Genomic DNA, 22,354 nt, shown 5'->3' on the forward strand with positions numbered 1-22,354 from the left:
GATATCATCTCTGGCAGAAATCATGCTCCTGTGTGTGTGACAGTGGCTGTTGCTGAATGACTGTTTGCCTTCAGGGTGTGCAAAAATGGCACCTCCTTTCCAAGCTTTGATTTAACAGGTTGCATGCTTTGCTACTGCCCAGCACCTGTCCAATAAATTCAAAATGACAAGCACACAGGCTAAAAGAGCGCATTAAACAAGCAAGCCTGGACCACTTTCTCAGGTTTCAGTTGCTACTTTGATAAGGATGGCTGAAGAGTGTGTCTCCCTCTCCAAAGACCCTGAGTGTTCTGGAACATCCACAGCTGAGACCCCCACTCTTAAAGATCTAGAACAGTTCCTGAATACTGGGAGGCCTTCCTGTAGCCATGTTGATGAAGTATGGCCTAACCTTTTCTTAGGAGATCTGTAAGTATACGTCCGTGGAACGGCTCAGCATTTTTTGGGCAGTGCTTAAGAGCTCCTCCAACGCAACTACTGCAGCCAAGTCAATGCTCCTTCCAAGGAATGCGTCATTCTGTGATCTGGTTGAGTCCAGTACCTTGTTATGCATGACTGTACCTCATTTAAAGCAATGGGGCATTCTGACACATGACTGGAGGAAATTGCACCTTAACATGTTATCTGATTTTTGCAATACAGTCTTGCAATTAATTGTTAACGAGCCTGAAGCATTTTATCTTTTTTATTTTGTGCATTCAGGATGCCACACAGAATCTGGAACAAAATGTTGGATTCTTGAATATATCATCTTACTTTTTCTTCCAAAAAGCCATTTCTAGCCCCCACAAGTTGCGATGAGACATGGCTGAAGGCTAAAGGGGCAAAAGAGTTCAGTCAGTATGGCTTCTGTACCCTTTAGAGCAGTGCTTTTTTCTGGGGGGGGATGCAGGGGGACGCATACCCCTAAATATTTTGTGAATCTAAGTTTGGCCTCATTGAGGGGCAGTATTTCAATATGAGTAGGAAAATGAGAGTACCCCTAAACAGTTTTTTTAAAGAAAAAAAAGCACTGCTTCAGAGACCTAGTCCTCCCTTGTAGCTTCTCATTGCCTTTCCCTGGCTCTCTGGGTCATTTCAATTGCCTTGCTCTGGTGGCGCTGTGGGTTAAACCACAGAGCCTAGGACTTGCCGATCAGAAGGTCGGCGGTTCGAATCCCTGCAATGGGTGAGCTCCTGCCAACCTAGCAGTTCAAAAGCACGTCAAAGTGCAAGTAGATAAATAGGTACCGCTCTGGCGGGAAGGTAAACGGCATTTCCGTGCGCTGCTCTGGTTCGCCAGAAGCGGCTTAGTCATGCTGGCCACATGACCTGGAAGCTGTACGCCGGCTCCCTTGGCCAATAAAGCAAGATGAGTAGGTCACAACTGGACCTAATGGTCAGGGGTTCCTTTACCTTTACCTTTAACTCCAGTGTAAAACCATGTCTTTATAGATCTGTCCAGTTCTGGTGAGGCTGAGCCCACAGACGTTTTGGGAGTAAGCAAGCCCAGCGAGCATTCTCAGGCTGATGGTATCCAGGCAGGGATGGCAGTATTTCGGTCCCAGGTCAGGAACCATGAACTGGCAAACAAGGGCAAAAGACATGGAGAGATCACTGGGAGCAAACCAGGTATTCCAACAGATTCCTTGGTCTTTTTTTAGTAGGCATAGACCTGCCTACCTCCTCCTGGCTCTACTTGCTTCCCAAGGACCATAGCAATTTAAAGGGACTGTGCTGCAGCCTGGAATCTAGCATGCCGCCATCTCGCTTCTATTTTCTGTTGGGTCCATTGTCCGTTGTTATGATCGGGTTTTGAGGAATAGGAGGCCCTTGGTGGCGAGGGCAGTGGTACCCTGAGGTTTATCTGGGCTACCGTCTCCAGGGAAAGTGGCTCAGAGGATTCTGTACTAGGGTCTTATTTAAATATTTCATTTATACTCTGCTTCTCTTCCAAGGGGCTCAAGATGGCCTGCACGATTCTTCCCACTCCCCATTTTATCCTCCCAATAACCCAGTGGGGCAGGTTAAGGTTGAGAATTGGTGAATGGCCAAAGTCACCCAGTGGGCTACATAGCTAAGTGGGGATTTGAACCCTGGTCTCCCAGGTCCTAGCCTGACCCCCTAACCACTAGACCACACTGGCTTCCAAGTCCATTGATGCGCTTAACGGATTTGGTGCCTAACCCTAAAATTCAGGGACATCCAAGGAAGCCAGATGATGGAAGATTCAGGACAAAGTACTTCTTCACATAATAAGACATTAAATTATGGGATGGCTTTAAAAGAGAATTGGGCAAATTCATGGAGGACAAGGCTATCAATGGCTGTTAACCCTAATGGCTATGTTCTGCCATCCCAGTATAATTCTGAATATCAGTTGCTGGAAACCACAGAGGGGAGAATGAAGTTGAGCTCAGATCCTACTTCGTGCTTTCCAGAGACATCTAAGTGGCCAATGGGAGAACAGCATGTTGGACCAGATGGACCATTGGCTTATTCCAGAATGTTCATTCATTACATCATAATTGAATTTTCTGTTCCTTAACGTGGGAGATTTTCTCCATACAATAAGTGGATCTGAGCCACAAATCAGAGGGAGAAGCCTGAAAGCAAAACAGGATTCTTTTCCTACCTGTTAAGTCTGCCTCTCACTTTCTGTTTCATTTTTCTCTATCCAGCGTTATGGCCCACAACAGATTTGGTTTGTGGAAAATGGGCATCAGCCATGTTTTAAATGCTGCACACGGCAAAATATTTTGCCAAGGATCCCACGAGTTTTATGGCACAACGATCGAATACTATGGTGTACCAGCCTTTGACCTTCCTGATTTTGATATGACTCCATATTTTTACCCTGCGGCAGAATTCATACACAAAGCCTTGAACACACCAGGAGGTAGGGAAGTAACATGCGTCACAAATGTTCATATTATGTTGTGCTGTGCTGGCAATTTGGGACTTCACTGCCATTTCTTTTGGAGAGCTGGAGATTGGGGAAAGATGTTCAGCTCTCTCATTGATTTGGGGTTTACTTGATGGCTGCCCTGTAGGGATCACTGAGCAGCTTTTGCCCTGTGCCTCTTCCCCGACCTTCTCTTTGTTTCCAGGCAGAGATTATTGGCTTCTTAAATTCTCTGCCTACCTCCTGCTTCCATTTCTCTACTCATATGTACAGTGGTACCTCGGTTTACATACGCTTCAGGTTACATACGCTTCAGGTTACAGACTCCGTCAACCCAGAAATAGTGCTTCAGGTTAAGAACTTTGCTTCAGAATAAGAACAGAAATTGTGCTCCGGCGGCGCGGCAGCAGCAGGAGGCCCCATTAGCTAAAGTGGTGCTTCAGGTTAAGAACAGTTTCAGGTTAAGTACGGACCTCTGGAACGAATTAAGTACTTAACCCGAGGTACCACTGTATGCTCATCTGGTTCCCATTTCCTTGTTATTTGTACATAGCTATAACATATTGAGGTTCCAGGTGTCTCCAATGCCGGTGTGTCATTATCTACCCTCCTCTCACATTATATATAAACACTGGAGTTCCTTATCACCTTGACATCACATTGCCACGACACATTGGAAACCATGTTTAAATCTTCTGTCCTTTGTCACTGTTCTTTTTCTGGACATGGGTGGCACTGTGGTCTAAACCACAGAGCCTCCTGGACTCACCAACCAGAAGGTCAGCAGTTCTAATCTGCGCAACAGGGTGAGCTCCCATTGCTCTTTCCCAGCTCCTGCCAATCTAGCAGTTCGAAAGCACACCAGTGCAAGTAGATAAATAGGTACCACTGCAGCAGGAAGGTAAACGGCGTTTCTGTGTGCTGTGGTTTCCATCATGGTGTCCTGTTGTGCCAGAAGCGGTTTAGTCATGCCGGCCACATGACCTGGAAATCTGTCTGTGGACAAACGCTAGCTTCCTCGGACTGAAAGCAAGATGAGTGCCGCAACCCCATAGTCGCCTTTGACTGGACTTAACCGTCCAGGGGTCATTTAACTTTGCCGTTTACTGTTCTTTTATGCCCAGGTGGCAAAAGAGCTGTGAGTTTTTATCACTGCTTGAGAAAAAACAATATAAGAAACCCTGTTGCCAAAAACTACTAGATTCACTGTTCTTTCAATCTTGTCCTAAGTACATTTTGAAACTGCAGTTTATCCCAGCACTGAAAATTCATCAGAATCCAACAAAGAAAACTGTTAAACGTGCGCACACACAAATACATACATACAGTGCTTTTTCTGCCAAACATTGATTTTAGCTAAACTGTGAAGTAAGCCCAAGAAGATTTCCATTAACTTGACACAAACAATGTAAAGTAGGGCCCCACATTTAGGCATAAATGAAGATAATATCAGAATTGGGGACTAAATTTATCCAGTATTAATGTAACTGCAGAAAGTTAAATGTACCTGTTTCAGAAATGGTTGAATTCTGTCTTCTCTGTACTTTAAAAATGCCATCTTTTAAGATGATTAAAAAATGTGGTTTACTTCATTTTCAGGCAAAATCTTAGTGCACTGCGCAGTGGGGATAAGCCGATCGTCTTCGTTGGTGCTGGCATATCTCATGATCTACCATCGCTTCTCTTTGCTTAAAGCCATTCAGGCAGTGAAAGAACGTCGGTGGATTTTCCCCAACCGAGGGTTCCTGAAGCAACTGAGAAATTTGGACCTTCAGCTCAGCAAATAAAGCACTAAGCAAGCACCCCGGAACGCAAGTTATTTTCAAGCCTCACTGTCCTGGAATATTTTCATTAAAATGTGTTCATTGTAGTATTTTTCTAATTGTAGCCATGCTCTCAGAAATAATGGCTATTTCGCGTAGTGTTAGCAGGGTCCACCCAAGAGGCAAGGCGAGCCCCCAACACCCACCAAAAGCAACCTCTACAGCGAACTCTCAGCAAACCAATGAACCCCTCTCCTCCATTAGGAAGGACTTTCTTACAAATAAGCAGTTCAATAGTGGGGAAGCTTGTCTTGGAAAGAAATGGACTCCCCTTCTTTAGAGGTTTTTAAGCAGAGGCTGGATTGCCACTTATCAGGAATGCTGCAGCAATGGGTTTCCTACATTAGCATGGGACTGAACTACAGTGGTACCTTGGTTCTCAAACGCCTTGGTTCTCAAACGCCGAAAATCTGGAAGCAAGAGTTCCGGTTTTCGAATGTTTTTCAGAAGCCAAACGTCCGATGCAGCTGTCATCTATTGTTTCCGGGGCACCTGCACCAATCAGAAGCTGCACCATGGTTTTCGAACATTTTGGAAGTCAAACGTACTTCCGGAACGGATTAAGTTTGGGCTTTTGTTTTTGCTATTTATTTTGCGTTTTGGTTTCTGAGGCTTTTTTGGGTTGATTTGTTTTTGTGACTGTGTGGAACCCAGTTCAGCTACTGATTGATTGATGGTGTGACTGCAGGAATGAATAAAAGCCCCCCATCCAAACAATGACTATCATCAGTGCAGGTAAGGAAAAAAAATGTAATTTTAATTTTTATCATCTACAATATTGTCTTATTTATTTTATAGTACAGTACATTGATTATTGCTTTCATTTTATGTGTGGATCAATGGTCTTGCTAGGTAGTGAAATCCATGTTAAATTGCTGTTTTAGGAGTTGTTTTTAAAAGTCTGGAACAGATTAATCCGTTTTGCATTACTTTCTATGGGAAAGCACGCCTTGGTTTTGGAACGCTTTGGTTTTGGAATGGACATCTGTAACTGAGTCAGTTTGAGAACCAAGGTACCACTTTAGATCACTTTCCAGGACCCTTTGAACTCTATGATTCTATGATCTTCCATAACGATCTTCAGAGTACATAATAATATAATTCAACTCAAAAGAACTATTTTTTCCATTTCGAGGAAAAATAGGATGTTGATCTCCACTTGTGCTTATTGCATTTTGTGCTGCCGTGTCAGCAAAGGCTGTTCCCACATTAGGCATGGGGATGGGCAGGGGACGAAAAAGGGACATCTCTCAAAAGGCGCACCTGCTTCTCCCTGTCAAATGTCGAAAGGTAACTGGAGCTCATTGGGGCTCTGCAACGACCATGTATCATCGCATGACAACGGATGACCCCTTTCCAAAGACAACCGCCCCCTTTTGCAAAATGAACAGCCGCAGATCCGCCTCACCCTCCGTCCAAGAGTTGGAGCATGTGATGGACAGCTGCAGGATGGAATTAAATGAGATAGATGAAGTGTGGCCCAATCTTTATATAGGCAACATGTAAGTGTGACCCGGAACGAAGCCGCGGCTTGAGCGTGGGGTAAAAGGTACTGTACAGCGATGTAATGTTATAACCAATGAATTCACATTGCTAACGGAGGACAGATCTGTGCACGCTGAAGTTAAAGTCTGAAAAGAGTTTCCCTTGTTTTTCTCTGTCGTTCAACATGGGTGGGAATTCCTGGACAACCTTCCTAACAGAAAGCACATTACAAAAATCTGTATATGACTGGGGCAGGAACAGCACAGACAGTCCTATCACAGAGACACAAGATAATATATTTTATTATGTGCTAAAACTGAAAATCTAAATTCTAGCAAAGGAACCCACTTTCTTTGCCCAGAATACCTGTCCTATCTACACCCAAGTGATGCAAACCGCCCTCTGCATTTGGGGTGCCCAGTATGTCCTGTGTTAGATACAGATTTTTTAAAAAAAGAATTTACAGTTGGGTGAGAACAAGGTGTGATATCCAGACAGATGGAGAAAGATGCAAGGAATGTAGACAAGGTATTCAAACTGAGAAATCTGCGGCCGAGTGAGGTAGCCTAGCAGAGTACAGAAATTCCAGTGGCTACTGAAACCTTATACTGGCGAATTTAAAATGCACGTCTTCAAGAAACATGAGCGGTGATGGACTTTCTAAATTGAAGGTTGAGTTTCTCAGGAACCCTAGCTGTGGGCCTGGTTACAGATTGTATGTCTGAATATTCTATTGATTAGTTATATGTTTATGCACCAAGAATTTGCTCCTCTATCCATATGCAATTTACAAATACAGCTCATATTGTTTTATCCTGCTCTGTATTTTGAAAGTATAATCCTCTGGAGTGATTATCTGCATTTTATATTGGCAAATATACGGTGGATTAATTATACAGTTAGCATGCGCTTGTCAACCTTTGATGCATAAAAAAATCAGATCTGAACCCTGAGGTAGGAAATGGCATAGAGTATAATGTGCTCAACTGATCCCAACCTCTGCTCTTGAAAGGGATACGCAACCACTAGACTGAGCCTCTGTTTTCAAGAAAAGATGCTAGAGAGTTAAATGATTTAGATATCTGCAAGAAGTCACATGACTGAAGGCAGAAGTTCTGAGAAGCAAACACACTAGAGTCCAGTCCCGTCATGGCAACTGGCACATGTCATAATGTATCATTCTAAATTCCGGTGCAGATGGATTTCAGTTGATCCGAAGCCTACAGAAACTAAAGGGTAACTAAAGCCGTCTGCAAAAAAATAACATTCCGTGTTCTTGCAAATTGGATACAGCGTCATGTGACTGTAAGTTCTCCAAGTTACATTATCCCCTACCAAATTGTCTGGGTTGAGCAATCCTATACTCGCCGTTATCACAGAAATGCCACTGCTGCGTGCCTGTCTTTTCTGACGCCCACTCAATCCAGGATGGGAAGGCAGAGTCACCCACATGGTGAGTCAAAATGCAAGCAGCAAATGACTTTGGGATGATCAGAGCACTTCCCCAACAGCCCCGTCCAACACTGCAAAATATACCGTATTTTTCGCTCTATAGGACGCACCCGACCATAGGACTCACCTTGTTTTATAGGGGGAGAACAAGAAAAAAAAATTCTCCCCTTCTCTGCTCAGCGCCCCTTCAGCAAAGCGGCAGGAGAAACGGAGCCCCTTCCACTTCTCCTCCTGCTTGGCTGAAGGGGCGCTGCACAGCTTTCCCTCTCTGCTGAAGTCAGGAGAGTCTTGCTCTCCTGGCTTCAGCAAAAGGAACCTGAAGCCTCCAGAGCGCAGCGGGAACTCGCGCTGCGCTCCGGAGGCTTCAGGCGGCTATCCCTGAAGCCTGGAGAGCGAGAGGGGTCAGTGCGCACCGACCCATCTTGCTCTCCAGGCTTCAGTGAAAGCAACGCGAAGCCCCCGGAGCGCAGAGGGAGCTCTCCCTCTGCGCTTCGGAGGCTTCGCATTGCTATCGCTGAAGCCAAGGAGCCTGCATTCGCTCCATAGGACGCACACATATTTCCCCTTCATTTTTGGAGGGGGAAAATGCGTCCTATAGAGCAAAAAATACGGTACTCAATGATACTACCAGGCCCCCACTCCATCAGCTAGTATAGTACTCGACAGGACTTGGAGCTGGGAAGCTGGAGACAATATTTCAAGCTCCAACAGTGGAAGGGAGAACTGTTAGGGCCCAAAAAGTTGGAGCACCTGGCACTCAAACCTCTGCTGCAGACGCCACAGAGGAGCTCCCTTATCACTCAAGCGCAGCAACAAACACATATGGCCATGGCGCATTAGTTCCCTATGCCCCAGTCCCATAGAATCGCAAACGTTGGAAGTTGGAAGGCACCCGAGGGTCATCTAGTCCAGCCCCCGGGCAATGCAGGAATCCCACATCATTTGGCTCCATTGTTGGCCACTTCCTGTTGCTAGCTATTAACAGCATATTTTGTATAAAGCTGTGCTATTTAAGATGTCCATGCAGCGCCTGCTATTGGTCAAAACGTCTCATGAGTGAGCAGCAATAATTCATTAGGACCACATGTTCCAAGCTTGTTAAATAAATCATCCAGGTTCCTCTGATATTTGCCGCCTCAGCCTCTTATCGGAAAGAAGAGTTATACCCTGTCACTGAACCTTTCCCTTTGCAAGCTCCTAGACTATTTAATTCATCTGACCATTTAAAAGCTAGTGTTGGCCAGCATTCAGACAAATCCACTGTTAATAGAATTAAGTAGATCTGACCACACTGAGGTCTACCCTATGGGATAGAAAATAGTACTTTAAAAAGAGTTATAAAAAAAAAGAAGTTTCCAAGAAGAAGCTACTGAGCTAGACTCCACTAGTTTAGCAACTAAAGGAACTCAGACTTGGTAGAGATCTGGAGTACTTGTCCCATTTGAGGGAGTTTATACTGTTTTTGCTATACTCATTTGCAATCAGGTGCAGTCAGTTGCAGAAGAATCACACCCATTCTCTTTGAATCTCATATTCGTATGTATTTTGCATCTCCTATTATCTGTATCTTTCCTTGGCCTTTTGTCATTGTAAAGGGTTTTTCTTGCTGCATTTTCTTGCTATATATCTTAATCTAATTTGTGTAACTTCCATTTGCCTCACTGCTTCCCTGTAGTTTACAACTGACTTGGACCAAACACAGACCCTCCAAGTGTCCCTATTTTCCAGAGACAGTCGCGGATTTACAGAATCTGTCCCAGTTTCTGATTTATAGAAATATAGAAATACTTTATTGTCACTGTACCACTTGTTTACAGTGAGATTAAACGAGCCCCCCTCCCCTCAATCTCTCAGTCCTTGTTACACTCTGTGTGCTGTCATATGACCACCAACCCCAAACGTCAGCTGCAATGTTGCTGTCTTCCATTCAGCAGCCTCACGCCCCACAGGTAGAAACTGTTCTTTAACCTGTTGGTGCAGCTTATCATGCTTCTATATCTCCTGCCCGAGGGCAGGAGATTAAAAAGGTGCTGGCCAGGGTGTGAGTCATCCATGAGAATGTTCCCTGCGATAACATCTAGCGGACTCAGGGCACAGCCCATGATATCGTGTGCTGTCTTCACCACCCTCTGTAGGGACTTTCTGTCAAACCAGCGTACCACACCGTAATACAGTATGAGAGAACACTTTCTATTGTGGACCAATAGAAGGAAATAATCAGTTGATTTGATCCCGGAATGTCCTGCTTTTCCTTAGGACATCCCTATTTTCATCAGAGAAATGTTGGAGGGTATGTAAACAGCAATTGTGTTTTCCGTGAATTGCCGTTCGTTCCAATTCAGCGGTAAAAAGTGTGTTTTCCAGGGGAAATCAGCGGAACAATTGCAAAACTGCTCGGAACCACGTCTAGAAAGGATGGGACAAAGGGGAAACTGCTATCTAAGACCAACCGTTTCGGCATCTGAAAAAAGAACCTCTAACTACAAATCCTTCTGTCTCAATAAATCTTATTAGTGTTTACGAAGCTGCAGGACTCTCATAAGTTGCCACAAAACTGCCTCACTGGAATACGTCAGTATTAATTTATGAAATATAGATTTCTGATTCGGTGATTCATACTACTACAGGCAGATCTGCCTTATTGGAATTTGATCCTACCCTACACTCTATTTAAACTTTCCCTGACACTATCAATAGGACAGAAAGAGATGCTGAAAGCACAACCCTTTCAGATCAGTGGCAATCATTTTGAAATAAGTATCTGATGAGATCCTGCCAGGGGAAGCTTACGCAATCCACTGGATTGTCGTAACATCAGGAACATACCCTGTCCATATGTTCAAGGAGCCACAAATGAAAGAAAGCTTTCCCCGTTATGGAAATAAAACAACAAATCCAAACAGCGATTCTGTTAGTGCAGCCTGTCTTCATTCTGAAGACGTAAACCTAGTATAAAATCGGCACATTTCACATGCAACATCTGTTTCAAAAGGAAGGATGGCGACTTTCTGTGTGTGTGCCCTTCCTGTCCAGATGAAATCATGATTACATCTCTATGAAAACATTATCCACAGCCCTCGGCTCAGAAAACCGTTCATCTGTGCCAAGTGCAGCTCGGCAGTAGTTCACGGCAGGACACAGAGAATGCCCTGCGCTAATGAAACCACATGGTGATATCTGTGCCCTTCGAATGTGATTGTCCATACTGGAGGAGGTTTATCCAGATAATCGGTTCAAAGTGTGCCCTCTATTGCATCAGCCTTTACAGGAAAATCCTGCAAATCTCGATTAAGAGACCATTGTGCTATATACAAAAGATCAGTCACAGGCTTCCGAAGAAGTTGAAGCCCAGATATCTTAACATGGCTCTCTTGCCCTTTATGATTTCAGAGGGGGAAAGTCCAGTCACAGTTTCTCATCCTAACCTACCTCACAGGGTTGTTGTGAGGAGTCAAAGGTGACTATGGGGTGCAGCGCTCATCTCGCTTCAGGCTGAGGGAGCTGGAGTTTGTCCAAAGACAGCTTTCCGGCTCATGTGGCCAGCATGACTAAACCGCTTCTGGTGCAACGGGACACTATGACGGAAACCAGAGCGCACAGAAACACCGTTTACCTTCCTGCCATGGCGGTACCTATTTATTTACTCGCACTAGCGTGCTTTCAAACTGCTAGGTTGGCAGGAGCTGGGAGAGAGCAACAGGAACTCACCCCATCGCAGGGATTCGAACCGCTGACCTTCCTGATCAGCAAGCCCAAGAGGTTCAGTGGTTTAGACCACAGCGCCACCCACGTCCCATGTGAGGATAACATGCATGGAAGAACCACATACACCACACTTAGAACATGGGACCAAAACATCAGGAGAAGCACTTAAAAAAAAGGTTGGTTGGGGGCAAGGAATTCATGTTTCAGAGGCGTATTTAAATAGCAGTTTTCTAAACAGGTATCTGAAAGTAGGCAGGGATGATTCTTATCAAGCCTCTGCTGGCAGGCAGTTCCACAGGACAGGGCCTGCCACAGGAAAGGCTTGGCCCACCAGACCTCAGAAAAAATGAAGATGCAGCTTTGGGTCTGGGAGCTGTGGCAATAATGATAATGATATTTCTCTAGGAATTTGAAGTGGGATTAGCAGTTGCGTTGCCTCCTGAAAGGAATGCATATGCACTCACTATGCTCTTCTTACATATTTGTTTAAATCAATAATCAATATCCAACACTTTCTCATTCATCGGAAACTAAGCCCTGTATCACTGTTTCCACCATGAGAAGATGAGCCAGTGTGGCATAATGGAGAGAGTGTTTTTGGTTTTGGTTTTATAATTTTTGTTAAATTTCTGTTTTACGTTTTAGGATATTCACTTAAACAACCTTAAAATATCGATGACTTCCCTTCCTCTCTTTCCGTGGTTCATTTTGCACAACATAAATCCCTGCATATTTTACATAAAATAAACCATTCAGTATTCCATTATCACATCCATCAAAACTTATTTACACTGTTGAATTTATCTTAATGCTGCCAGCGTTTTCAAATAGACACAATTTCCCCCCATATATTCAATAAACATTTCCCAATCTTCTCTAAACGTATGTTCTTCTTGTTCTCTTATTCTATATGTTAGATCTGCAAGCTGCGCATATTCCATCAGTTTAAGTTGCCATTCTTCTTGTAATGGTGAGAGTGTTGGACCTGGGAGATCAGGGTTCAAATCCCCACTCATAGCTTAACCTACCTCACAAAGTTGTTGTAAGGGTGAATCTGGGAGGAGGAGAACCCTGTAAGTCACCTGGAGATGCTTGGAAGATAAAGATGGTATAAAGGGAAACGGACCACTGACCAGTAACACTGAGCCAGTGTGGTGTAGTGGTTAAGAGCAGTAGTCTCGTAATCTGGGGAACCGGGTTCGCGTCTCCGCTCCTCCACATGCAGAGCTGCTGGGTGACCTTGGGCCAGTCACGCTTCTCTGAAGTCTCTCAGCCCCACTCACCTCACAGAGTGTTTGTTGTGGGGAAGGAAGGGAAAGGAGAATGTTAGCCGCTTTGAGACTCCTGAAGGGGAGTGAAAGGTGGGATATCAAATCCAAACTCTTCCAATCCATTCGGTCCAGTCATGACCGACTCTGGGGTTGCGGCGCTCATCTCGCTTTATTGGCCGAGGGAGCCAGCGTACAGCTTCCGGGTTATGTGGCCAGCATGACTAAGCCGCTTCTGGCGAACCAGAGCAGCACACGGAAACGCCATTTACCTTCCCACCGGAGCAGTACCTATTTATCTACTTGCACTTTGACATGATTTCAAACTGCTAGGTTGGCAGGAGCAGGGACTGAGCAACGGGAGCTCACCCCGTCGCAGGGATTCGAACCGCCAACCTTCTGATCGGCAAGTCCTAGGCTCTGTGGTTTAACCCACAGCGCCACCCACGTCCCAAAGATGGTATATAAATGTAATAAATAAATAAGGGCATGGGATTCATTTCTGCTCACCTGCCCACTTTCATATCTGTTTCCCGGCAGCACGGCGGCACACAACAAGGAAGAGCTAAGGAAACGGGGTATCACTCACATACTGAATGCCGCACACGCTGCCTGGGGAAGCAAAGGAAACCAAACATTCTACGGACCAGAGTTCCATTACTATGGAATAGCAGCAGAAGACTCCCCAGACTTTGACCTCAGCATACACTTCCGCCCTGCCTCCGAATTCATCACCAAAGCCCTAAGTGTACCAAATGGTGAGTGCCTTGGGATGGAGCAATGGGGAAGTTTCTGAAACAACAATGGGATATTAGCTCCGCCCCAGGCATGATGGAGAACAGCAACAACCGGGAAAAGGTAGACAGAACATTTTACAAGGACAGGAAGAAACACCACGGACAGAATTGCCATACACAGGAAGAACAAGGATATAGTTTGAGTGCCTCTCTTGCAGTTTTATAAATCATTTAATGTGTCAACACAAATAGAAGTTATTAATATTGCCGTTGTTGTATAAGGGATTATTATTTTGACCGGAATGTAATTGAAATTAATAAGATTTTAGAACGCAGAAGTAAAGAAAATCATCAAACCATCCATTCTAGCACGTGGGGGGCCACCTAAATTATATAATTTGGTATTTGAACAATTGGTGTTCATAATTGTATTATAATTTGGCATTGTTATAATGAAGCTATTATTGGACTGCAATTGAAAACTAATAAAAAAAAACCATTATCAAATGGTGGGTGCCTGCCCTGGTGGAACCGCTGCACTGATGTTTTAGGTATTAGCAGCAGCATAGCATGGGATGCTGGTGTCCGGGGCAGACAAGCAACCATTTTGAGATAGGTCAGACTGAGAGACAAAGTGAATGAGTGGCCCAAGGTCACCCAGTGAGCTTCAGAGCCACTTGACAATTTGGATTGCTTTAATACAAATTAAAAAAAGGTAAAGGTACCCCTGCCCGTACGGGCCAGTCTTGACAGACTCTAGGGTTGTGCGCCCATCTCACTTAAGAGGCTGGGGGCCAGAGCTGTCCAAAGACACTTCCGGGTCACGTGGCCAGCGTGACAAAGCTGCATCTGGCGAGCCAGCGCAGCACACGGAAACGCCGTTTACCTTCCCACCAATAAGCGGTCCCTATTTATCTACTTGCACCCGGGGGTGCTTTCGAACTGCTAGGTTGGCAGGCGCTGGGACCGAGCAGCGGGAGCGCACCCCGCCATGGGGATTCGAACCGCCGACCTTTTGATCGGCAAGCCCTAGACGCTGAGGCTTTTACCCACAGCACCACCCGCGTCCGTATTTAATACAAATTAGGAACCCCCAAAATCCCCTACTGGAAGAGCTCAAAGGAGTTCCCAGTTGCTCTCTTCTTAAACCATTTCATCTCCGTTCCAGGAAAGATCTTGGTCCACTGCATTCTAGGCAGAAGCAGATCAGCAGCCCTGGTTCTGGCTTACCTCATGATCTGTCAGAATTTCTCCCTGGCTGACGCCGTCAGAAAGGTCCTGCAGAATCGAGCCATCTCCCCGAACCGAGGGTTCCTGAAACAGCTGCAAGACTTAGATCTGGAGCTACGGTACAAGATCAGGCTGTGTCAGCTTCTGTAACGTGAAGAAGAAAGCAAAACGGCAAAGTGACAACATCTGACAGAGAACTCGGTTTCCGCTGCCAATCTCAGCAATTAAGCTTGAGGCTGCGTTATTAATCTTGACAGGAATTTTGAATGCTTAGTTTGGGAGCGGACCTTGACATCTAGAACATCTAGATGCTGGTTAGGTGCTTGAATTTTCTGGATCTCTTTAAGGGAGATTGAATTTGAAGCTTATAAGATTGAGAAGGGGCCACAGTGCCCCCATAGAGCATCTCACATGCAGCTTTCAAAGTGCTTTCAGATTTTTCAGAGCGCTCACATATAGCATCTCACTAATCCTGGCTTACCACAACTTTGCAAAGATAAGTCATTATATTTAGACAGAAATGTATAAGATTCAGGTGGTGGTCGTGGTGGTCTGACGCAGTCGAAATATATACACTGGTACCTTGGGTTAAGTACTTAATTTGTTCCGGAGGCCCGTTCTTAAGCTGAAACTGTTCTTAACCTGAAGCACCACTTTAGCTAATGGGGCCTCCTGCTGCCGCTGCGCCACCAGAGCACGATTTCTGTTCTCATCCTGAGCAAAGTTCTTAACCCGAGGTACTATTTCTGGGTTAGCGGAGTCTGTAACCTGAAGCATATGTAACCTGAAGTGTATGTAACCCGAGGTACCACTGTATACAAATTAAAAAATAAAAAATTGTCCAGTAGCACCTTAGAGACCAACTAAACTTGTTCTTGGTATAAGCTTTCATGTTGCTACTGAACAATTTTTTTAATGTATAAGATTGTACAAGTAAGGAGCTTTTTGAACCCTAACTGCTGGAAAGCCCTTTGCGCTGAATTAATAGTTATCTAAAGAACGGGAATGCATTTAGATCTCAAATTGTAATGTGTTACTGGGGATGGATTTTTTTTTAATGGACAAAATTATAATCATAAATAAATAACAGTAAAAATGTGCACCCCACCACCGAGACCGTTGTAACTATCCAACCTCCCAAAATTTCAACACCTCTTGCGGTGGTTTTACCGCCTTTCCGTTTTAACAGTACAAATTCTACAAACACCTTCCAGATCTCCTCAAAATCATTTCTCCTGTGTATTCCCCATCTTACCTTAATGGCACATGTTAATTTATCATTAATAGCAATATCCCACACCTCTTTATACCATTCTTCCATTTTATATTCTCCTTGCCCCTTCCACTTCCTAGCTATCATAATTCGTGCAGCTGTCAATAAATTTGTGAGCAAGTTCTTCACAGCCTGTGAACCTTCCACCCCATCGTAAATTGATAATAATGCTACCTCTGGACTTTCGTCCAGCTTTCACCCAGTGATTTCTGTTATCTCCTTAAACACTTTTTTGCAATTTTTTTTTTAATGTACATATTTACATCCCTACCACACGTGAACATAGTGCCCGGTTTCCTGGCATCCCCTCCAACACAACACTGAATATTCCTTGTCTATTTGATTTAATCTGACTGGTGTTAAATACCGGGTGTGGGTAGATTTCTGTGGAAATACAGGGCTGGTCCTTCCATGAGGTAGTGAGGTGGCCACCCACCTCAGGTGGCATCAGTAAGATGACAGAGCTGCGAGTGTCATGCAGCCTGCGTTGTGCCACCAAAGGCTAGGCACACATTCGTGGCTTAAAAGGCAGCGAGTTCATTTCCCCCTACTGCATTTCAAGTTGCATTTGCCCTTGCTGCAAACACACACAAGAGCGGACACGAAAGTTTTCATCCAAGGCACATTACCTGCCTGGTTTCGCTGTGCCTGGCACTGTCCCCTGTCCCAGTTGCTCCAGGAACATATCTGGGAAGAAATGGCTGCTTTGGATGCCTTCCTTTTCTATCGCATCGAAAGGGAAATCCTTCTGGATCAAGATAAGGGAATGTCAGGGAACGTGCTGAGGAGGGCTGCACTGAGGAGGAACGGTGGGAACCTCCCCCTGCTCCTGGATCTTCCCAGGAGCAAGAGGACAGTATAGCTTTGGAACAGTGGTTTGCAGAGGGGCATAGTTCAGAAGGCAGAAGCTGGGAAATACTGGATGGGGAACAGCTAGGTGAAGAAATACGGGGAGAGAGAGGGTTAACAGATTCACTGTCTCTGGAAAGCATTCCTCCACTCTCCCCAAGGTCAAGAAGAGCTGAGAAAGTGGCAGAACAGAAAGCACACAAAGCACAGAGGGTACAAACTCAGATTTCAACATGTAGAAGTGACGTGGATTAATAATAAGGGAGGTGTGATCCTTAACTGGGAGCACCGCCACACTAGGAGATGGGTTCTTTGTTCTCTCGCTGTGATTATTAAAGTTTCTAACTGGTAAGAAGACTCCTTTTCCTTTGTTCTGCTTATCTACTGCCACGGGAGGGAGGAAGCTGATTCCCTGAAGCCTTCTGGTTTGCAGGAGAAAGGAGCCTAAAGCGCAGTGGCATAAAGTTCTTTGCCCTATTGATCAAACACAGCTCCAGTTCATTCTTGTAGTTCTCCAGAGAACTTCCCACTGGGTTTGGCCATAAGTCTTTGGATTTTTTAAAATATCGGCAGGCATATAGGTGCCCTACATCTGTTGCACAGTGCAGTCAGATGCACACAACAACTGATGGTTGGCATTATAAATATCTTCTCTGTATCACTGTGGCCCAGAGAAGCTGGAACACTTCAAAACCACTACAGAATTAGTAGTACCCCGGCATCCTCCTTTTACTACTGGCGCGAATAGCCATTGCCTAGGGAGAAGTTATCCTCTTTACTTTCAAGGCTAAAGGATCGTTTAACATTCGTCAAAACGCCAGAAGCTATCGTGAGATGCTTCGTCTTGTCTGCCAGAGACTTTTCCCTGCCTGGATTTTTTCAGGCTGGGAAACTTTATTAACAACTTTAATATTTAGTAAGCAGCGTTTATATGGCACCCAGAAACAGTGTTCTCCGGCTGGCTAACACTGATGAAACATTAAGATACTGTATAATAATAATCGCAGAACAATAAAAGCAATACAGTGGTACCTCGGGTTACATACGCTTCAGGTTACAGACTCCGCTAACCCAGAAATAGTGCTTCAGGTTAAGAACTTTGCTTCAGGATGAGAACAGAAATTGTGCTCTGGCGGCGCGGCAGCAACAGGAGGCCCCATTAGCTAAAGTGGTGCTTCAGGTTAAGAACAGTTTCAGGTTAAGTACGGACCTCCGGAACGAATTAAATACTTAACCCAAGGTACCACTGTAAACAAGTCCCATCATGAGCAAAACAGCAAATAGACATATACCGTATTTTTCCGTCTATAAGACGCACTCATGTATAAGACGCCCCCTATTTTGGGGGACTCAGATTTAAGAAAATGGCCTCGGCACTACCTGTGTATAAGACACCCCCTAATTTTACATAATTTATTTGGGGGGAATCCTAGTCTTATACACAGAAAAATACGATATATTTGAGTCTATTGTTGTTTCCAGCTTTGGGAGACTTTATAATCCAAAAAGGATTTTGACAATGTCTGCCAGATCACCCCTGCCCTACAACCTGGCTGGCACTACTCAAAGAACTCTTTAAAAAGCAACAACAACACCCTGTTTATTTCTCTTTTACAAGCACTAGAGAACTCTTAAAAGATTTGCAAGAAGATAAGGGCAGATGACTTTGCTGCAGTGACATCTCTTGCCTGCTCTTTTGGAAATACTTGGGTTTAAAAAACCCACAACGTTAAAGACCTGCTTTCTTGATAAGGTTTGTACGGAGGCCCCAGTCATCTCACGGACTATTGACCCATACACCACTAATCCAGGGAGAGAGCCAGTGTGGTGTAGTGGTTAAAAGCAGTAGTCTCGTAATCTGGTGAACCGGGTTCGCGTCTCCGCTCCTCCACATGCAGCTGCTGGGTCACCTTGGGCCAGTCACACTTCTCTGAAGTCTCTCAGCCCCACTCACCTCACAGAGTGTTTGTTGTGGGGAAGGAAGGGAAAGAAGAATGTTAGCCGCTTTGAGACTCCTGAAAGGAGTGATAAAACAGGATATCAAATCCAAACTCTTCTCTTCTTCTAATCCGCTGCCACCAACCAGGTCTTCCCCAGTAAATCACTTAGTCTCACTCAGGTTCTCACAGATAGGTAGCCGTGTTGGTCTGCCATAGTCAAAACAAAAAAAATTCCTTCCAGTAGCACCTTAAAGACCAACTAAGTTAGTTCTTGGTATGAGCTTTCGTGTGCATGCACACTTCTTCAGATACACTGAAACAGAAGTTGCCAGATCCTTCTATATAGTGAGAAGGTGGGGAGGGGGAGCTGAAGGACACTGTTGCCATCAAATGCCATCAAATGCCAACAGTGTCCTTCAGCTCTCTATATTGGACAAACAGGCCAAACCTTACGCCAAAGAATAAACGGACATAAATCTGACATCAAGAATCACAAGACAGAGAAACCAGTAGGAGAACACTTCAATCTCCCAGGACATTCTATACAAGATCTCAAAGTAGCTGTTTTACTACAAAGGAATTTCAGAAATAGACTGGAAAGAGAAGCTGCTGAATTGCAACTCATTACGGAACTTAAAACCATGGAGAAACCTGGTCTGAACAAAGACATTGGATTCTTATCTCATTATACATGACAAAGCCATTTTTCACCTTCTCACCCCTTGCTTTTTCCTGTAAGACCTATTGCAGTCATTAAGAGTCGTCAACAGGCTCATCACAGCTATCTGCCAATCACCCATTCCCACCACCCTTCTGAGTAATACCCCTCCCCACCTTCTCACTATATAGAAGGATCTGGCAACTTCTGTTTCAGTGTATCTGAAGAAGTGTGCATGCACACGAAAGCTCATACCAAGAACTAACTTAGTTGGTCTTTAAGGTGCTACTGGAAGGAATTTTTTTTGTTCAGGTTCTCACGTTAACAAAGAAGAGTGTAGTTTATTTTAGACACAAACTTTACCTGCATTCCAAACATTGTTACTCTTTACCTTCATAGTCTTATTTTATCCTGTCTCTGTCTCTTCTACCTCCCCTCACACAAGAACCCACTGCCCTAACTGTCTCTCTATTTCCAACTGCCTGCCAACTGCTTTTCCAACTGCCCTTCCCAACCAACCAACCAACCCACTAAAACCAACCAACTACCCACCACCAACTCTAACAAAACCTCAGTCTAAGCCCTTTTATAAACAGGTAGGCTCCGCCTTTGGCTTTCCTATTTTCTACATTTTTAACCCTTTCTCTCTCCCCTGTTCAAACATTTTCAAATGAATGGGCAAACGCCACAGCCTTCTCGCTGATTAAAAAGTTTTAAAATCAATCCATTTGATCAAAATAGCATTGCACTAAAAAAAGAGAGAAAAGTGAATGAACAATGAGTATGATGAGAACCCGTGGCTTTTAAAGCTGCCTGCCAATTCTGTGTCTGAGTCATGCTTTCTCTGCCCATGAACTGTTCACAATTTCCCTGCCCCACCACCCAAGCCATGCTCTCCCTCCACCACACCCATGTATTTGCCAGCTCTGTGGTGGCCTCCAAGCAAACACGATACGCCAGTTTCCAGTGTGTTTGGCCATCTGAGTCATTTGCAGTGCCTGCCATTAGTCACCTTTAGATAGGCATGGGTGGGGATGTAGTCATTCAGCACACATAGGCTGCAGCAAAGAGTAAAGTCTAGGAAATAGAAGGGAGATTAGGGTGGATCTGGCACCCATCTTAACACCCTAAATCCATGACATTATATAGTGTTAAGGATAGGAAACACAGAGAGAGAGATACAGAAAAATAATCTGAAGTCATATTTCATTTAGTCCATACGGTTAAACAGTAAACACAGAAGTTTTATAGTGGTCCAATTAAATCTACGAATCCACAGAATGGGCTTCACAGCAAATGAAAGTTCAAGAATCTACGATTATGACCAGGACCCACAGAATTCTATCTTTAGTCGGGTACCGTAATTCTAATTTTCAGAACTCTGTTGATCTTACCTACATATTAACAATGAACAGGGACACTGAACAAGGAAGGCCATGCTATCAGTGTTGAAATTGGGGAATTATCGTCGTATGAGAGAGCAGCCATTTCGGTTATTGCTTCCTCTCATTTCTTATGCGGTTGCAGAGCAACATCTAGTGGCCAAAATGCAATCTCTAGCATCTGTTCTCCACGGCTGCCTTGTAAAATGAAATATTTTTAGGCAATGACAAGGCATTGGCAAAGCCTTATGGGATGGAGGGGAGGGGGCAGAGAGAAGAGGCTGTCAAATTTGAGATGGTCTCGAACAGCTCAGCGCATGATGCAGTAAGTCTGTCTCCTTTAAGAGTGTGGACTGGGGGACCTGGTTTAAATCTCTAGTCAATTAGGCAATATTTAGGGAAAGCCACTTTCTCCCTGCCTCAGCCCCTCTTCAGGGGCATGGGGATATTTGTATTGGCCTAATTTACCATTCTGATAAGTACCCTTACCACATGCTTTCGATCAGTCCAGGCCAAGTAGTTTGACTTCAATGTGCTCAACCATAAGTGACTTGCCAGGAGAACATAGGTCGGGATGGCCTCATGCAGGAGGAAAATTTTATCACTGCAGACCAGGGGTTGGCTTGTTAAAGATTCACACTCTTCAGGCAGTGGGTCATGCTTAGGAAGACTAGACTGGCAAGCTGCTTCCTTGAAGCTCACTCGAGTGACAACTTTCCTCAAGGGATGCAGGTGGCACTGTGGGTTAAACCACAGAGCCTAGGACTTGCCGATCAGAAGGTCGGCGGTTTGAATCCCCGCGATGAGGTGAGCTCCCGTTGCTCAGTCCCTGCTCCTGCCAACCTAGCAGTTCGAAAGCATGTCAAAGTACAAGTAGATAAATAGGTACCGCTCCAGCAGGAAGGTAAACGGCGTTTCCGTGCGCTGCTCTGGTTCGCCAGAAGCGGCTTAGTCATGCTGGCCACATGACCCGGAAGCTGTACGCCGGCTCCCTCGGCCAGTAAAGAGAGATGAGCACCGCAACCCCAGAGTCGTCTGCGACTGGACCTAACAGTCAGGGATTCCTTTACCTTTACTTTTACTAGATAAGTTTAAAAAAAAAAAGGGTAAAGGACTCCTGGATGGTTAAGTCCAGTCCAAGGCGACTATGGGGTTGTGGCGCTCATCTCGCTTTCAGGCCAAGGGAGCCGGCATTTGTCCACAGACAGCTTTCCAGGTCATGTGGCCAGCAGGACTAAACCGCTTCTGACACAACGGGACACCGTGACGGACACCAGAGTGCACACAAATGCTTTTTACCTTCCTGCCGCAGCGGTACCTATTTATCTACTTGCACTGGCGTGCTTTCAAACTGCTAGGTTGGCAGGAGCTGGGACCGAACAACGGGAGCTCACCCCGTCGCAGGAATTCAAACCGCCAACCTTCTGATCAGCAAGCCCAAGAGGCTCAGTGGTTTAGACCACAGCGCCACCAGCATCCTACATGTTATGGGTGGATCACATCATTTGGTAGGTACGCACACTTGAGACAAGACGCATAAACGCATGCACACAAATCATACTGCAAAAGGTAATCTGGCGTCAGCGATCCACTTTTTCTGCTCACCAGGGCTGTTAATAGCCTTTGTATTTTAGTAGCAGTGCAGAAGGCCATTTTGCAAGGAGCTCT

General features: G+C 44.9%; 2 protein-coding genes and 2 long non-coding RNA genes across 4 annotated transcripts; 2 read left to right on the forward strand and 2 right to left on the reverse strand.

The window, feature by feature from the left end:
• The first annotated feature begins 242 nt into the window (after positions 1-242).
• On the forward strand, positions 243-5,973 carry LOC114597050 (dual specificity protein phosphatase 13A-like). Its single transcript, XM_028729118.2, has 3 exons — positions 243-408; positions 2,661-2,878; positions 4,484-5,973. The coding sequence occupies exons 1-3, from the start codon at positions 248-250 to the stop codon at positions 4,669-4,671; spliced, it is 567 nt and encodes a 188-aa protein (XP_028584951.2). The 5' UTR covers positions 243-247; the 3' UTR covers positions 4,672-5,973.
• LOC144328061 (uncharacterized) lies at positions 672-1,787 on the reverse strand. The gene is made up of 2 exons (XR_013393305.1): positions 1,402-1,787; positions 672-815 (listed from the first exon to the last, which is right to left on the reverse strand). It is a non-coding gene; the product is annotated as an uncharacterized LOC144328061 (long non-coding RNA).
• Positions 4,526-21,480, reverse strand: LOC114597052 (uncharacterized). The gene is made up of 4 exons (XR_003706685.2): positions 19,696-21,480; positions 14,585-14,728; positions 5,971-6,149; positions 4,526-4,638 (listed from the first exon to the last, which is right to left on the reverse strand). It is a non-coding gene; the product is annotated as an uncharacterized LOC114597052 (long non-coding RNA).
• LOC114597047 (dual specificity protein phosphatase 13A-like) lies at positions 4,698-14,991 on the forward strand. The gene is made up of 3 exons (XM_028729106.2): positions 4,698-6,209; positions 13,158-13,375; positions 14,523-14,991. Exons 1-3 carry the CDS (start codon positions 5,923-5,925, stop codon positions 14,732-14,734), a joined length of 717 nt encoding a protein of 238 aa, XP_028584939.2. The 5' UTR covers positions 4,698-5,922; the 3' UTR covers positions 14,735-14,991.
• Positions 21,481-22,354: the final 874 nt, after the last annotated feature.

Source organism: Podarcis muralis, chromosome 6 (assembly GCF_964188315.1).
Source record: "Podarcis muralis chromosome 6, rPodMur119.hap1.1, whole genome shotgun sequence".
NCBI classification, from domain to species: domain Eukaryota; kingdom Metazoa; phylum Chordata; class Lepidosauria; order Squamata; family Lacertidae; genus Podarcis; species Podarcis muralis.

Coding starts and splice junctions, on each gene's coding strand:
- LOC114597050 (XM_028729118.2), top strand. CDS start 248: ATGGCTGAAGAGTGTGTCTCCCTCTCCAAAGACCCTGAGTGTTCTGGA. Junction 409..2,660: donor AACCTTTTCTTAGGAGATCT/GTAAGTATACGT, acceptor TTCTCTATCCAG/CGTTATGGCCCACAACAGAT. Junction 2,879..4,483: donor AGCCTTGAACACACCAGGAG/GTAGGGAAGTAA, acceptor CTTCATTTTCAG/GCAAAATCTTAGTGCACTGC.
- LOC114597047 (XM_028729106.2), top strand. CDS start 5,923: ATGGGGATGGGCAGGGGACGAAAAAGGGACATCTCTCAAAAGGCGCAC. Junction 6,210..13,157: donor AATCTTTATATAGGCAACAT/GTAAGTGTGACC, acceptor GTTTCCCGGCAG/CACGGCGGCACACAACAAGG. Junction 13,376..14,522: donor AGCCCTAAGTGTACCAAATG/GTGAGTGCCTTG, acceptor TCTCCGTTCCAG/GAAAGATCTTGGTCCACTGC.